Source organism: Gallinula chloropus (genome assembly GCF_964237585.1).
Source record: "Gallinula chloropus genome assembly, chromosome: 5".
NCBI classification, from domain to species: Eukaryota; Metazoa; Chordata; class Aves; order Gruiformes; family Rallidae; genus Gallinula; species Gallinula chloropus.
The window spans coordinates 19,979,769-19,997,551 of record NC_140090.1 but is presented as its reverse complement, the minus strand read 5'-3'; the positions used below and the strand labels follow the sequence as shown (position 1 = coordinate 19,997,551).

Sequence of the window (17,783 nt, the reverse complement as noted above, 5' to 3'; positions counted from 1 at the left end):
GTAAATATTTGTTAAGAATTACAATGAACAGAAGTAATTTGGCTTACTTCAGTGCTACTGCAATAGATGCTTGCAAATAAGTTCTCTCCTGCTTGAGGATTTGGGGTTTTTTTGCAAAATATGAGGTTAAAGCTTTCTAACTCCTGCAATACCTTCCAAGGAGAGACAGCGAGCAGGAGAATACATTTATGGCAGTACCTCTGAAGGAGTTACTAATATAAACAAAAAATACAAGCAGCCCAAATCAACACAGTTAGGTCTAATCATCTTGTACATAGTTTGCTTTGCTTACCTTCTGTAAAACAAGCCTCTGGCTCCAGAGATTCTTCAGGTTCTGCTTCTGGCTGTTCCCCTTCTGGAGGCAGTCCGATATCAACTGTGCTGCCTTCTGATGAACTGGATGCATTTAATTTCTGCAAATTAAACCCCACATAATTATTTATTTTTTAATATTATTTATTTTTATTAGTTCATGTTTGAAATGCATATCAAAATACTTTGCATGTATTCCGTGCTCTGACATTAAAATAATTTCTTATCTACAATCTATAATGCTAAATTGCTCTACTACAGGTAAGGTCACAAGATTAGAAACTACATAATGTGCATTTTCATACAAGGAATTGCTGAAATTTATTAGACTACTATTCTGAGCCACACATAAAAATTCTGAAATTAAATTTCAGTAAGTTAGGAATGGGTGTATTCCACGTTTTGTACTGTTTAATTATTCCAATCATGTGGCTGCATTTCAGATTACACTTCAGACAGTGTGTGTTAATAAAAATGATTTTCCAACATCATGACCAAACCAACAGCAAGCTGCACAGATGTATTTTCATGTCTCAAGTAAATATTATTCTATCGTATGTAAAATCTGAAAAGTTGGAATATAACTTTTTATTACCATTGACATGAAAACACATGTTATGAGTTGCATAGGATAGTTGAATTTTCTTTATTTCCAAAAGAGCAGCACATTACTTTGAGAGCAGTAGCTGACATTTTGCATTCTCACTTGCCAATGCATTTTTCTGATTTCATTGTGCATTTTGAAACTACTTATTACTTTGGTACAGTACACATACATGTCCAATCACTATAAAAACAAAACAAAAAACCCCAAACCAAACCAAATCTTTATCTTTGGAAGACTAAAGTAAAAACAAATGCTTTTAAAACATTGTCCTCATAAAAGCAATACTGCACCAATGAATTGTACTGATAATATAATCCAAATGTTCAAAATTATTCCTTTACACCTTTACATTTTATTGTCAACAGACAAATATGAGTACTATAATAAGTAAAAGTAGTTTGATCATGGCATTCTATGACTCTTCTAATGTTATCACTATGTGGAGTATAACATCAGTAAAATGGCTGCATAGATAAGTAGCTAATTTTATAAAGGGAATGATGTAAGCAGATTTAGAATACAGTCTATAGGGAGATGATGATTAGAGAGAGAGAGATGGTCCATAGTAACATTAAAGGTATATCTTTGCTGAGACTTAAAACTTAAGTTAGAGGCATTATTCCTTTAAAACCTGTTTGGGAATCTCAAAATTATATACCTTTTTTTTTTTAGAGGAAATGCAAACAGTATCAATGTCAATTCAGAAAGTACCATATGACTGTACTGAAATTTCACAGAGCAGACAATGTTAAGTATGTTCTTCAAACAGAAGTTTAATTCCTTTTTCCTTCATTCTGATTTTATTGAATCACACTGACAATATATCATATTGTGATTTTGACACAGGCTTAACAGATTTTTGTGCACCATGGTACACTATAGCCCCCATTTTAGAGGACGACCAAGCAAATGGAAACATTTATCACAGGGTGTAATTTCAATGATATCTGTGCATCCACTTTTATGTTTCTTTGAAAATCCCACCTTACATATTCATGTCTCATGCTTGTGCATGAGCTTTAGCATCTATGAGGTTAGATGCAACATACAGCACACATTTATGCAGACTATTATTGACAAATTTCCAATTGCAACCTATTCAAATGATAGACAATGCATGACAGTTTGGGCATTGTGGAATACTGCCTCTAAAATGGAGAAAGTGTGGGACAAATACTGTAGTCCTTAAGTAAGTACCACAGCATTTAAACATCAGTGGAAGTCATTCAGTTTGAGGAAAGGCCATCAATACCACAAATGCAAGGTACATTCCAAAGGAATTTATATAGTTGTTAAAAATTAACATTTATAAGTAACAGTAAATAATTTTTAAACTGAAAAGTAACTATTTGTATTAGGTAGTTTTCTTAAAATATTGCTTGCATCATTCCGATCTGGACAGCATTTCTAGCAGAATGCTGTAGTAGTAGCAGAGCAAACAAAAGTTATGAACTGGTTAAACCTTGAAAGACCTACTGTCCATTCTTTTAGAGGAAAATTAAGAGCTTGGTAACTCAGATATTGCACAGGTAGTTTAATCAGCACACGTTAATTTTAAGGGACAGTGAATTCCTATCATTGAAATTGCGTAAGACTAAGAGCTCAAGATGGGAGATTAGGGAGATCCACTATAATGAGAGATCAAAAAGATCAGGTAGAAAAGGTAGAAAATGGTACAGTAGAATTGTCAATTATCAGGAATGTCAGAAAGCAATCTTTCTTTATGTGGGGCAGTATGTCTGCTGGTTGTATCTCACAAGTCTCTTCTCACTGAAAATCTGGTATGCTTCTTTTAAAGAGCTGTAATAATAATCACAGGAATTAAGCTAAACAGAAAAATCCTAAATTGAATCAATGACAGCTAATACTTAAAACACAAGCAAATCCCTTATTGCACTGAGGATGCAGTTACTCTTCTGTTGTTGATGGAACAGATTACTTCCTTAGCATGCCACTCTATTGTACCTGAATTTCAACAAAAACCAATCAGTATATGAAGAAGCATATTATAAAAAAATTATTCAAGAAATTAAATCTGTAATGATTCAGCATCATTGGTGGAAGAAAATTTTTTTTTTTAAATCTTCAACAGAAATAATGACTTTTTTTGTTTCTTGGTTACTTTTAACATTGACTTTATTGTATAGCATTCTATACAATAATTATAAACTTTACTGTGCATTACAAACAGCTAGGAAGTTTTTGTGATAGAGGATCTTAAGATTTTACCAAATCAATTAAGTTGAGTATGCTAGGAAAACTTTTCAGTAACAGTCAAATATTTCCATAGCAAACTTCTGCTCTGGTATAAAGCAACTGTCCCAGAGATGTTGTACTGATTTCTATGTATTCAACACAATATCACCCAGGAACAGACCATGTTATTACTGATTATTTTTTTTCCATACGCCTTAAAACATAGGAAGACTTTGTACCACTTACTGTGACTTGCCAGTGTTCACACATGTGGAATCCAGCTGGATAGCTAGACTAGCCCTAACTGCAGACTTGGATATGTTAGGTATGTCGCCTATGTCCCAGTTCTTTACCTTAACAAGTTACCTTTGTACCTGATAAAGTCTTCTGCTCACCAGCATTACAAAAACTGGATTTAGGCAATGCTATATACTTAACATGTTTACAGCTTTTTTTAAAAAATGAACCTGTAGAAACAAGATAACCATCAAACACAAATGTTATCTTTGGTGTAACACTGAGTCCATTGTAAGTCTTTTTATACCACAGCTCTAGGTTTGAAAAGTATTCAGTCACCCAGGTTATAAAAGATTTATCAGGGTCAAGTATTAGACATTCTTCAAGAGTTATGATGCTAGCTTTTTTCTGAATAGTATGCTAAAGAAATTATTCTCAGAGAAATGTACTGTTCCAAACCTCAGAATACATATACTCCATCTCCTTTACACAGAAGACAGAAAGGGGACAAAAGTACTTACAAGGTTCTAAAGCAGCAGTATGCTGATTATCATTGAGACATATATATCTTTTATGTCACATCTACCAGCAGCCTTGCCAGTCATGCTTTAGTCAGCAATACAATCCAGTATGAGATACAGATTTTAGTTTAGCTTTCAAGGTAGAAACTGAAAGTGGAAAGCAGCTTGCCTATCAGAGCAGCATTGCAAAAAGCAGCAGCCAAGATTAGGTCAGGAAGTTTTTGATGTAATTACTTTCTGAACCTCCACAACATCTCATAGATTCATACAATTCTGCTTCACTTACAGCCAGGCCACTTTGAGCTTCTAACATTTCTTTCTTTGTTTCCAAGATGATTATCTGAGAGTAGCTGAACAGCTCTTAGTTTAACATTTTTAACAAAGCCTGAAATTTCATGATTGGCTAGTAGGTGACTAATAGCTGTTGATACCATGATTTTAGGAACAGAAGGAGCAAAGAGCTGAACAAACATAAGCAGGAAGATGGCACCAAGAGAAACCATTTTGGTTTTGCTTTTAATTTCCTTTCTCCGAAATACCTGTGAAAATGTTGAATGATGAAAATTCTATTTTCTTAGTACTGTGTGGATGTCAGTATGAAAATGAGATGTTCTATGATATAAATGGCAATATTATATCCAAACTTTTCCACTCTTTTTCAATGCAGTTATATCATCTATAAAACTGACCAAGTAGTAAATATCATGGTAGCTCCACTGGTATAATTAAGAGGAATCGGGATGTCACTCCTGCTAGTGCTTATACAGTTAGGCATAACAACTCTTCAAAAAAACAGAACATTGTAAATTAAAGCAAAACAATTTTGTGATGATTATTGTTTACAAATACTGCAAAAACCCAGGATCCCTAAATGATAATTCACTCTGTCCTTTACTGCTATTCATAATTCCTTTGACCTACTTATTTATGGACATCTAATAAGTGAAAGTATTTGCAAGAATGTTGGATGGAAGCAAAAGCATTGTAAGTAGCAGTGGAAATATTTGCAAAAGCACTCCCACTGGAAACTACTTAAAAAGGCTCTTTAATTCACACAAGCAGTAGTAAAATGATATTTCTGAAACAGAGCAAAGGATTGCTCTTTGTACAGATAATTAAGTAAATTCAATTTAAATTAACAATTCAATATCATTCACTATGAATCACAATATGCCAATACAATGTGACTAATTCAGAAATAATCCAAAACCTAAATTCTTCAGAATAATGAATATTTTGAAATCAAAATAGAGTTTATCAGATGAATTATTCCTTACAAAGTATAAGACCAAAAGCTATGTAATAAATATGTTATAACTCCTGTGATATATCAATCTGAATGCAGGATCATATACCTAAGGTGTTGCATTATGACAATGTTCAATATATGAGATGTAAACCGTACTGAAGCTGTGGACGTTTTGGTCCAAAAGCAGTAGCTTATTTGCTAGACTGCTGAACTTTATTTATTACTGATGAGAATAAGATTAAGTTTCTCAGGGCAGATAATTTTAGATGTTGGGGAAGGTAGTCAATTTGTGGGCATAAATTAAAGAGCTATGGTAAGACTGAATTGGGCCAGACCTTGCTATCAGTTTTCTCTTTGCACCTCTACACTTAGTAAGTGTGGGTGTAAGTAAGAGCAGAACTGATCTCTGAATGTTTTACAAGCCAAATACCAGCTTTGTATGAGCATTTTTAACCAAATGATGGTCACATGCTTTGACTCTTGAAATTAAATTAATTTCATGCTTAAAGGTGCTTCAAGTACTGCGTATTAGTCTCCAAAATAACTAAATGCTTATACAAGTACTGAAGAAAAGCATTTCTAAGGAAAAAAAAATATGAAAAAATAAAAACATGACTACCATGAGTTTGCAAGCTACCTCCACTGTAAGCCAAAATACAATAGTATGAAAGTTTTAGAAAACAGCTACCAGCTTTTCATTATCAACATCATTTTCAGGTGGATTTATATAAGCTTGTGATTAGAAACATAGCTTACGAGTTACATGGTCTGTCTTCCTACAGAAGGAAAGAAAACCCTTGAAAAACAGAATCCTGAAAACTTTACCATCAAGATTGGGACAGGTACATGGCATGCACTGCAAAACACTACTAAAATATCATGGAAAGTACAGCATCCGAAATACTGGGGCTGCCCACCTCGTCTGACCATGCTGGGATGCGAGTCCCGTGACTCAGCAGAGAGCAGCTGTGCATGTTTGTACTTTATTGCAATGAATGGTACAGGATCATAGCTGAAGAGCATGCAGGCCAGTCAATATCCGTTAAAAAGTGATTATAGAGTATATACATATAGATGTATAACTTGCTTAGATAACCTGTGTAAAATTGGTGACACGATGCTCTGCCTCGCTAAAAGGCACCAGAGCTGCCCGCTTGACTGATCCAGCTTGGTTCTACTCCTGTGAGAAGTAAGAATGGTAGGAAAGGAAGTTCAGGACACAGCACCTCTGCTTTTTTTTTTGCACTGAATACTGCTTAAAGTAAAATATACATTATTATGGTGTCTGCAACAGCATTAGGAGATCCCATATTTTTCAAGGCATTTAAAAATATCTTGTAGCTTGGTATATCTTGGTGTAATTGCTAGCCTAGAAGTTACACTTCACATAAAATCTAATTATCACATAGCTATGCATGCAATAGAAAATTTTCTGTATAAACCATTCCCGTAGTAATTAAGGACCTAAAAAGGAAAAATTATTTTCTAGTTTCTATGCTGAATAGGAGTTATGCAGCTCAGATCCATGGACCTTAACTGACTCAGAACAGTGGTCCCACACTTGCTAATGGCCCTACTTCCATGTTAAAGTTTTAATAAGGATTTGTTCTCTATTCCCTTATTACACTGTATTTCCACCCCCTACCATTCTTATGGACACAACGTTCCCATAATGAATTTTTAATGAATATTTTTTTTTCCCATAATGAATATTTTAAGTTTCAGGCAATTTTCTAGAAAATTCTTTGTAAATTCACAGCTACTAGCATGTACAATATGGTATGTATTGTTAATAGAAAGGCATAGTGTAATAATATTTCTATTAAAATGCTGGGAAATATGTATGTTACAGTAAAGAATTCACCAAACATGAATATACTTAATTGAAACTTGCTAATAAATAATAATTACTTTATAGAAATTCAGGTTGTTACCTTATATCACAGTGAAAACGTGTATGCACGTGTATACATAGAGAAAAGCAGAAGCACACAGACACTCATTGGCATCTGGCTATCCTGTGCAGTGTTCTCACAAGCACATGGATGCTTAGGCTGCCATTTATTTGAGATACTGCTAACTGAGTGTGGTTTGGGGGCAGTTTCTAACCTCAGTCCTTTTAATTTCTGGCATAAACAACAAAGTGACTGGCAGAACAACACTTGGCAACAGCAGAATCATATAAATGGGAAAATACAAGGGGACAAAAATGCAAGATGCATTGTGGCATGGCAAAAATGGATGCCTTGAACAAAACCCTGGTTTTAGTCACTATTTTAATTTTTAAGATGCCTTCGTTTGCTATGGATCATTTTCGTGAAAAAAGCATTAGTCTTGTGACTAATAGGCCATCACTCTTCTCTGTATCAAAATCCATGGTGGGTAAGAATTATCTAGGGACGAGTAGGGCCTAGGGTTAAGATTAAAAGACATGTAGCTTTGTGATTAAAATCTATTTGAAATTTAAGCAGTTTAGCAAGAAATATACTCCCAATGTCTTTGCTTAACTCCTGTGTCATGAAAGGTGTCTGGAATTTGCAAACATTTCCTTTCAATATCTCATCTTTAGCTTCTGCAGGAGTGAGAAAATTTGGTTCTGAATATGTTCAGAGCCTCAGGTCCGATCAGGCAAAACTGCTTGGCACTAGCTCATTCCTGATTGAATATGCCTTATTCTTATCACCAGATCAATTTTCAGTTCCTGAAACATGATTAACACACACATTTACAGGATTAAGTGCCTCCAAAAATGCAATGAGGACTTTGTTTTCTTTTTTAATATTGTTTCTGGAGGAGAAAGCCTTTCTTTTATTGTGGAAGCTTAACGACTAAAGATCATGTCTCAGATGTGGGATAAGCTGCTTAAAAAATTGCCCTATAGGAATTCAAACCAGTATTTTTGTCACTTTGTACAATAACCCAGTTGCTGTCCTTCCACTGGGAAAAGGAATGATTTGGCTAATGAAGAGAGTCTGCAGTCATACCATCCTATTATACAATGAAGAAATAGCTGCACCACTGTCATTGTGGCCTTTCTCAGTCCTGCTAACCACCAACCCATAGGTGTGAAAGACGTACATCCTCCATCTCTTCTACTGGCATACTGATCTTGTGCAGTAAATAGTTAAAGATTGAGCAGGTTACAGAAAGAAGAAGGGAGAATTCTGGTGATCAGAGAATTAATATGGGAAATTCAGGTTTTGGACCCTATTTCAAGGAAGTTTCTGCATTTCAGCCACTGACTACCGACTATAAAGAGATCTTATATCAGGGAAAGATTTAGTTTTCAGAACAGATGCCTTAATTATCAGGCACTACCAAACACCACGTTCCTTCTTCCTACCACTGTTCAGTGAATCACAAATTATTTTCCAGTTTTAGCAAAAGAAATGGAGAATACTCAACTAGTACACAACAGTACTGTGATTACCTTGTTAGACTTCAGCAGCTAACAAACCTAATGATCACTAGAGAAAATACTTGAATGACTTTTCCGGTCATTTTAATGGCATATGGTATTTAAATTAGTAGAATCCAATTACACTTCCAAATTACTTTTTGTGGAGAAGTTGCCAAAGCTGTAATCTATTCTGATAACAGTTAATATGTACATAACTTCATAACTTCTAAGAAAGAAAAAACGGGAAAAGTACATAGGACAGTTATCATGGCTTAATACTACCATAAGTACTGGTAGTATCAGAATCAGTACATTATCAGAATTAATCTGAAATAGGTGGGAGCATAAAATAAGTGAAGAAAAAAGACTTTTCTTCTTCTGAACCTTCTGGTCACACTGGGACTTCACACACAACATCTGTGTCAGAAGATTTTCTTTTAGTGTCATTCATGCAGTAATATCACCTGAAGCATCACTGCAGAATAAACTTAACAGTATCTTCTTCACACTGTCCAAGTGAGGCATTTACAATGCTTTATGAAAAATGTTAGGTTTATGTTGCCCAACTGATAAAAATACTATACTAACTTTACAGGCAATACAGAATGACAGGTATTTGATATTCCACCAAGACAGCAGTAAATATTTTGTGATATTTGTTCTCAAACTTTCAGCACATCTTCTGAGTATCACTAGAACAAATGCAGAAGGACCAGGCCTATCCCAAGAAACTACACGATTTACATATTATTTACAAAAATAACCTGTGCTATTCCTGTCATATAAAGTCATTATGGATTATTTTACTGATATCTGTCCAGATAGAATTTGATGGAATTTGACCAGATTAGCAGTAAAATTTGTTGCTCCTTTGACAGCAATGTTTTGAAACAGTTGACAATGGGACAATAGAACAATAGGACAGAAGAACAATGGAAGGACAAAACAATGCACTAGCCCTATATGACGTAAAGGTCCCTGAAGAAGATTCTCTTTCTTATCCTATATACAAAGGTAGAATAGAATCAACTAAAATCATGCATTCAGACAAAGAAACTTGCATATAAACTCTCTCTTCATTATACAGAAATGTAGTATTTTTAAAAGAACAATTAAGACCTTTCTGATAAGAAACAAGAAAAAAAGACAAAATGTGTAATGCAGTACAAAAAAGGGATTCAGAGGGAGATCTACTAGAATCTTACCCATACGTATACCCTCAGATTCAACAATGAGGAAATCACTTGGAAAAATTCTATGTTAATTTATGTCCCCACTGTAGCACGCAGTACTATTCAAACCTACCCATGCTAATGCTGAATGAACTAGCATTGGTGCTAAGCATAGCACAGACTTACTCCACGTGAGGTGGTGTGCCTCCACGATGTACAACTGTGCAGTACAGAGCACTGTACTACTACACAGTAGTAACGGCTTTGGCATCCACTGTAATGTACTAAGTGCTAGCTCAGATTTGTCTATTTGGCACATTGTGCCAGAAAGAAGTACATTTTATTATGGTGACAATAGGCAACAGATTCTAATATCTTAAAGCTTTGAAAATGACAATGGGTAGCCAGACAAAAGGATCTTATTTTAATATATAAAGCCATTAATGCACTTCTTCAGTGGTTCCACTACCAGATGGATTGTTAGTGATTTAGTGAGGCTGGTCCAGTATTCAAATGCACTTATGATGTATCAAGATGTATTTTGACTATGTCAAAAAGGTTAAAAGCATCAGAATTAACCGTCAACTTGACAGGAGGCACTCCAGAAAGCAGAGAGAAGAGTAAACAAACTACACTGATGAAATAAGAATGCAGAAACGTGCACAACCCCCTCCCCCCAAATCCCCTCGTAAGACTTTCGATATCCAGAGCTATTAAATTGGCTCATTTTCTTGTTAATGATTTAACTAAAATAGAATAGAAAAAAAGTATTAATTTTCCAAAATATCATTGCATGCACCTTAATTATTACTGTAAATGCAATATTGTCCCACATTCTCATTCAAAACTCGCAACCTTATATCAATTCACCCTGAGGACTGTGACGAGTTTGTATATGCTGTTATACAGGAATTAAAAGGAGATCTGAATTCAACACTAGGATCCTCCAAAAAAACAAAAAGCATCAGAGTATTTTAAATGCAAAACTAGTCTTACCTCTTTGCTTTCTTCTAAGTCTGACTCGCTGCTGAACTCCTCTGTGTTTAAATTTTCAAAATCTGATTCCCCGACAGCAATGGGCACTGTCACAGTGAGGCTTGGGTTGTTTATGAATGACATATAATCACTTTCATCAACAACATATTTTTCCACGCTGCTGCCTATGCCACTGGTAGTTCCATTCCCTTCCTTAAGATAGGCAAGGTTTTTACCTATTTCTACTATTGTGTGGTTGGAAATACAGCTGTCTTTTTTGTTGTTTAGGTCTTCAAGAGGTTTGATTTCATCTAAAACTTTCTGCTTTCTAACAAAGGCTTTTTGGATGAATTCACGCACTTTTCTCTTCACATAATCTATGCCTTTCTGAATCCTTGCCACAGCAATCTGGAGATTGTTCATTTCATTATCATCGTCTGTAGCAGCAAGGTTGTCTGAGCTAAATGAGCTCAGCAGCAAGGCCAAAAAGAGGTTGAGTACCTAAAAGACAGTAAGGAGAAAACATACTGGATCTCTTATTATAAAATCATAAAAGTAATTTCATTATGGGTTGTTCAATACGATGTATTCCTTATTTCACAATTAGCACTTCATATTATTTCTAGTCAATAATCCCTGCCCACCATATTTTATTATAACTTGCCAAAAATACTTTTAGCTCCCTTAACTTGACTAATATAGGTGAAAATCTGAGCTGTTTCTTGACTTTCTCCTCCACATTGCAGGTCTGCTCCTGAAAATGGAGAAGGAAGCAGAATACAACATGAAGTAGCAATTTATGCAAGCTATAACCTCCGTAGTGTTTATCAGAAAGGGGAATGCAGGCAGACTCCTCTTCTACAGTTACTAGATCAGAGTTTCACTGTCTAATTCAGAATACAACAAACCTCTATTTGCCAGGAATATATAATTCTATTTTTCTTTTGGGCAGGAAAACTAGTTAAGAGAAAAAGAGTCCACAGATGTCATACACCCCAAGTTTAGGAAACTATTTCAGACTTTCTTGCATAACATTTTACAAACATTACAAGAGAAATTTGGACTACATATAATTATGACAGAAGATGCATAAAAGTTATTAAAAAATCATATTTAAATTATATTATAAATTTTTCCTGTTCAAACTCACAAAATATTTCAGAAGGTATACCACAGGAGTCTTTGTTAGTATGGTTAAACTTGATTTTATGCCTGTGGATAAGTATGTTTATAAAATTCATTGATGATACAAAAAAAAAGAAGGGATGATAGCACTCAGAAAGAACTACAAGTAGACATAATCATGGTAAATTGGTGAAATTATTCAAAATCAACACAGCATTATATTCTGAAGTACTATTGTGGAAATGTTGGCTATGGGAAATAAAAAGTACATACACAGAAGGTATGAAAACTGGAAAGATGGAAGCAACGCAGAAAAGGACATATAGGCTGCACCACGAAAGCAATGTGTCATCTGGGGATGTACCATAAGGAATATTAGTTGTAAGGAATGGAAGTATAATTATTCCACATTATTTGGTACTTGAGTCTCTATCAAAAACGCTGCTTGGTAAGAATTCAGAGACCAGCAGCAAAAGGGTTAAGTAGCTTAGAAATCATCATCCATGAGAAAATTTTAGCAGCTAGGCTTATTTTGTTTCAGAAAGAAAAGACTCTACGTGGAAACAGTAAACCTTTAAGTATTACAAATGCTGTCATGAAGACCAACTGTTTTCCATCATTATTGAGATCAGTCAGTCCAATTAGTTGCAAGCAGTGATTTAAGTTAGATTTTTTTAAAAGGTGTTTTTAACTGTAACCCTAATTCAGCACTAATCTTACTAAAGAGGTTATAAATTTACTGAAGATTTAAAAGGTAGACAAACATTTTTCATAAATCATAGTTATGAAATAAATACATATTTGAAACTGGTTAAGAGAAAGGGCAAATTAATGACATGATCTCCTGAAGGCTTTCTCCAGTCTTCATCTCTGATTACTAAATCTTGAAAACCAGGAGATATTTTTTACTAATTTAAAAATCCCCACTGATTACGTACCACTAGGTTTCCAATCACCATGACCATCATGAAGACTGTAAGGCACATGGTTTGGCCTGCAACCTCCATGCAGTCCCACATGGTTTCTATCCATTCTCCACACAGCACTCGAAATACAATCAGGAAAGAGTGGAAAAAGTCATGCATGTGCCAGCGTGGGAGTTCACAATCGCTAGAAATCTTGCAGACACATTCCTTGTAGCTTTTCCCAAAGAGCTGCATCCCAACCACAGCAAAAATGAACACAATGATGGCCAGCACCAGGGTCAGATTACCCAGAGCTCCCACAGAGTTGCCAATAATCTTAATCAGCATATTTAGTGTTGGCCAAGATTTTGCCAGTTTGAAAACTCGAAGCTGAAAAAGAGAATAATAGTATACTGTTATTCATGTTACTAATAGTAATGAAACTGTTGTTATACATTTCATATTTTGGTTACTCTGTCTCATGTAACCTTCAGTAACTGTAGTCAGAAAATTTACATTTCCAGTTCTTGTACAATACAAGACATCAGCAATCTTAAGTCCTGGTTCAAGTCACAAGAAATCAAAACTACTGCCTCTATGCTCATTTGAATTACACTGCAATTCAGAACTTGCTTTTTTTGATGACTTTAGATATCGATAAACAAATTGTACTTATTGGACAAGTTGGACAAAGCAGTCTTTCTCCTTCAGTTAACTCTAGGAGAACATTACTAAAAATAAACCAGTGCATATGATGTGATCAGTTCAGCAGGATTTTAAGTGTATGGACACTTCCAGATCTTCATCTGAACTGACAGAGAGATGGAATAGTTTTCCTAGAAATGAGCTAGAACTGTTAATGACAGGCATACAAGTTACTCACAAGTATCTTTAACAATACCTTCTCTGTCATTTAAATTATGTGTAATGTGTCTTACAAACCCTGTCATACAACACTGAGAAAGACAGACATAGGAAAATGTTATGTTAAAGTACAACTTGAAACAGACAGAAATGAAATTATTTGGAAAGATACTGCAAGTGTTCAGAAAATTGAAAGGGGAGAATACTAAAAGAAATCTAAATCTAAACATTATTTCATGGGATGAGAAATAAGTAAAAATATATAGATGTGAAGTTAAAACCAGAATTCTATTACTGAGGGACAAATCAATCCAGATGGATATTAGATTTTAGGGACAATGCAATACAATGCCATACAGAGAAACAGCAAAGGGGTGAATCTAAATTACCTCATTTTTAAAGGGGGTTTATTTAACTAACTTAAAGTGGTTGTTGTTTTATTTAAGACAATGGTTGAGCTTGATGACTAGGAAGTCTGGCTGCATGTCTCTTAGTGTATAAGCCTTTTCAGAAGAGGACTTGAACATCAAGTTGCATGCTAGCCTAGTCTTTAGCAAGACCAAGGTTCTTCCAAGTTTCTACTCATGACAGAGATATCTAATAACAGAGATACTGCAGGGACTTCCAAACAGAGAAACTGTTAGACAGTGGTAGTAATTCAAAACCCCTACCCAAAGAAAAATCCTAACACTGCTCTCTTCTAAAAATAACTGTGTAAGCAAACTGGCAATGGAAGTCTATTGGCTAATACCGTCAATAAACTTTCATTAACTAATCCATTATTAGGCAAGCAATTTACTAATTTCAGTCATAGGTAGTAAGGTCCCATGGCTCTTGCATTTTTTTATTCCCTCATCTAGGGAACAAAAGACTAAGAGGTAACTTCTGTTAAAAATGTTAATCCTTAAAGCACACTCACTGCAAGAACAAAATTTATGCTGACAATGCCTTTAAGAAGAAGTAGGCATTACTAAGATAACAGGGAAAACACATGACATGATAGATATATGCCAATATGTAAATTCTTAAAATATTTTCTGTCTTAGCCAAATGTATAATGTACAAACAGAAAAATGCACAACATACATGAACAAAACCAAAAATACAACATAGAAACATTTATTTAGTATATTTACCAATCGGAATGAACGAAGGACAGATAATCCTTCTACATTTGCAAGGCCAAGCTCCATTAAACTAAGACTCACAATAAAACCATCAAAAATATTCCAGCCCTCTTGGAAATAATAATAAGGATCCATGGCAATTATCTTTAGAAACATTTCTGCTGTGAAAATTCCAGTGAACACCTGCAAGGAAAATACAGTTTCTTACTCTAGGTTAATGTGAAAATATTAAAAAAATAAAACTAACAGTATCAACTTTTGGTAAGTTCATCAGCAAGCAATCCATGATACATTTGAATAGCTTCTCTATATTGCTGTACATTTGGGTTAGGAATTGAATTCAGATTTGAAGCTCACATATGCATCACAATGTTTGGTTTTCAAAGAAAAAGAGGCAAATGGAAAATACATTATTTTTATCTAGCCTGCTAAAATCCATGTATAGATACTGATACACAGAATCTCTTCTGATTTTAATGCTCAGTTTGTCCTTAGATCTCATTTTTGCCCTTGGGACATCTTTTTGCTTCTAGGGAAAAAGATAAGTTTGTGAGCAGGAAAAGTATTTTATTAAGATAAAAAATTATACTAAAAGTTTAGCAGAACTATTCAGCTTCAGGATGGCCTGTGGAAGGCACTGTCATGCCATTTCACCATTTCACGTGGAGTTGCAGTACATCTGCCATGCTTACTGCGTCTCTGTCTACAATTTCCTGAACACTCAGGACCTGAGAAGGTGCTAGTGAGGAGTGGAACAGGTACAGGATTGGAACTCAAAGTTCTTGTGAATTATAAATAACCATCCAAGGAAAAATATTAGATTAATTAATTTAACCAGCTTTAATGACAGAAGCTGAAGGTTTTCAAAATCAAAATGCACACTGACTCAATAAATCTTACTATCTTTTGCTTCATAAAGCAAGTGTGGCAAAACCCACAAATGTCAACACAGAGGGATTTGGTACAGTTTCACTTTAAATTTAACCATCCTAAGCCTATATGTATCCAGTCAGCTTTTTTTTTTTTTTTTTTTTTTAACATATGTAAGTTACAGATTTATTTAAGCAAAATGCATTTCACATACATGGTACATCATGAAAGACTTACAAGGTTTCCTACTGAAAGCACACCGCTAAACTGCTCAGTCATTGGATAGTGCTCCATGGCCATGAACAGGGTGTTTAAAACAATGCAGATAGTAATGGCCAGATCAACAAACGGGTCCATCACAATCAAATTTACAATATGTTTGACTTTCAGCCAGGGAGTGCAGCAGTCCCAAATCAAGCAAGTATTAGCAAATTTATACCAGCATGGAGGGCATTTCTGCCTGGATTCTTCCAGTTCTAGAGAGAAAAATGAAAACAACATTTTAAACATAGTTCTCTACTCCAATATGCCCTGGACATTTCCTTGAGGCCTAAATGCTGTTTTCTAAGGTAACAAGGCTACTGTCAGTCAAAAGAAACAACAATTAAAACTAATCTGTCCTGCTATGTTTTAAATTTGATGTAAAAGAATCTAAATATTCAATAGATCAAATAACCATTTGCAAGCAAACACTACATAGGATACAAAACATAAATTTGTCTTAGAAATCTGGCGTACAAGCTGGGTGATGAGTGGATTGAGAGCAGCCCTGCTGAGAAAGACTTGGGGGTACCGGTGGATGGAAAACTGATTATGAGCTGGCAACATAAGCTCGCAGCACAGAAAGCCAGTCTCATCTTGGGCCAGCAGATCAAGTGAAGTGATTTTCCCCATTTACTTTGCTCTTGTGAGACCCCACCTGTAGTACTGTGTTCAGCTCTAGGGTCCTCAGCATAAGACTTTGACCTGTTAGAGGCTTGTATTATCTGCTGTGCCTGTTCAGCCTGGAGAAGGCCTAATAAGGGAGACATTATGGAAGCCTTCCTGTACCTAAAGGGGCCTACAGGAAAGCTGGAGAGGGACTTGATCGGGGACTGTAATGATATGATGTGGGGTAACAGTTTTAAACTGAAAGAGGATAGATTTAGATTAGATTAAAGTCTTTACTATGAGAGTGGTGAGGCACTGGCACAGGTTGCCCAGAGAAGCTGTCGGCCCACTTTGGGCAACCTGGTGGAGGGTGTCCCTGCATATGGCAAGGAGGTGGAACTAGGTGATCTTTAAGGTCCCTTCCAGCTGAGGCCTTTTGATGATTCTATACATAGAATTAATAAAATATTTAAGTTCCTCATTAAAGATAAATATTTAGAACAAACCTGAAGTCAAACAACTATTTAGACAGCATTAGGCTCCAGATGTGCAAAACTGGTCATTATTACCTTCCTATTTGCTATTTTGGGCACAGTCATTTCAGCCTCAAAATAATGTTTTGCCCTTACAAGTAGTTGCCTAATTCCATGATTCAGATCTATTGCATTTACAGAAAGAACAGTCTGATCCTTCCTTTTGAAACATCATTGTTAGAATGGGATTATGCTACTGCAAGAAACATAGCCATTTCACAGTAATCTGAAAAGAGTTTTTTACCCCAAAACATAACCTCTCTACAGAAAACCTGCATTCATCAATTGCTTTCTGTTTGCATTTAACTTGTAAGTTTGCTGCTTCCACCTTGAAACTATTAATATATTGAAAGCTTGACTGCTGTTCCAAACATATCAGCTGATCTTTAAAATAAAATAAAAATAATACCTTTACATACAAATCTCATCTTGTCTGCACCATTTAGGCAGAAATAACTGCCTTAAAACACCACTACTAATTAATGTATCATGCGTTTAGTAGCACTTCATGGCACTGACACACAAAAATTGTGTTACATACCTTCCATTGTATTTGTAAGCATGCTGGCTATACTCATTGCTCTTTGTCTTGCACTAGGATCTGTTAGGTAGTCCATAGGAACATGATAAGAACTGGACCTTCTTTTTCTTAAATCAGTTTCTGTAGTAGTGCCCTGAAAATAAAACACTGATAAAATAGCCTATTGATTGCTCATTTAATAAGATTAACACTGTAAATTATTGTTGCTGTATGTAGGTTTAAAACACTCTGCTGTCTGGCACCATGCTCCACTTGTGTCATGGTTTTGAAAGAGACTAA

At 35.2% G+C, this 17,783-nt stretch overlaps 1 protein-coding gene across 7 annotated transcripts in view; it reads right to left on the bottom strand.

Moving 5' to 3' along the window:
- The window catches only part of LOC311192036 (sodium channel protein type 2 subunit alpha), a gene marked incomplete at both ends in the record, with an annotated part of 54,007 nt that overhangs the window by 14,952 nt on the left and 21,272 nt on the right, over window positions 1-17,783 (bottom strand). For all 7 annotated transcript variants that reach the window (XM_084264423.1, XM_084264417.1, XM_084264418.1 and 4 more), the window contains 6 exons: window positions 293-413; window positions 10,691-11,170; window positions 12,733-13,089; window positions 14,700-14,873; window positions 15,798-16,036; window positions 17,505-17,637. In XM_084264423.1, the coding sequence (XP_084120549.1) occupies window positions 293-413; window positions 10,691-11,170; window positions 12,733-13,089; window positions 14,700-14,873; window positions 15,798-16,036; window positions 17,505-17,637 (1,504 nt within the window). The remainder of the gene's footprint in view (window positions 1-292; window positions 414-10,690; window positions 11,171-12,732; window positions 13,090-14,699; window positions 14,874-15,797; window positions 16,037-17,504; window positions 17,638-17,783) is intronic.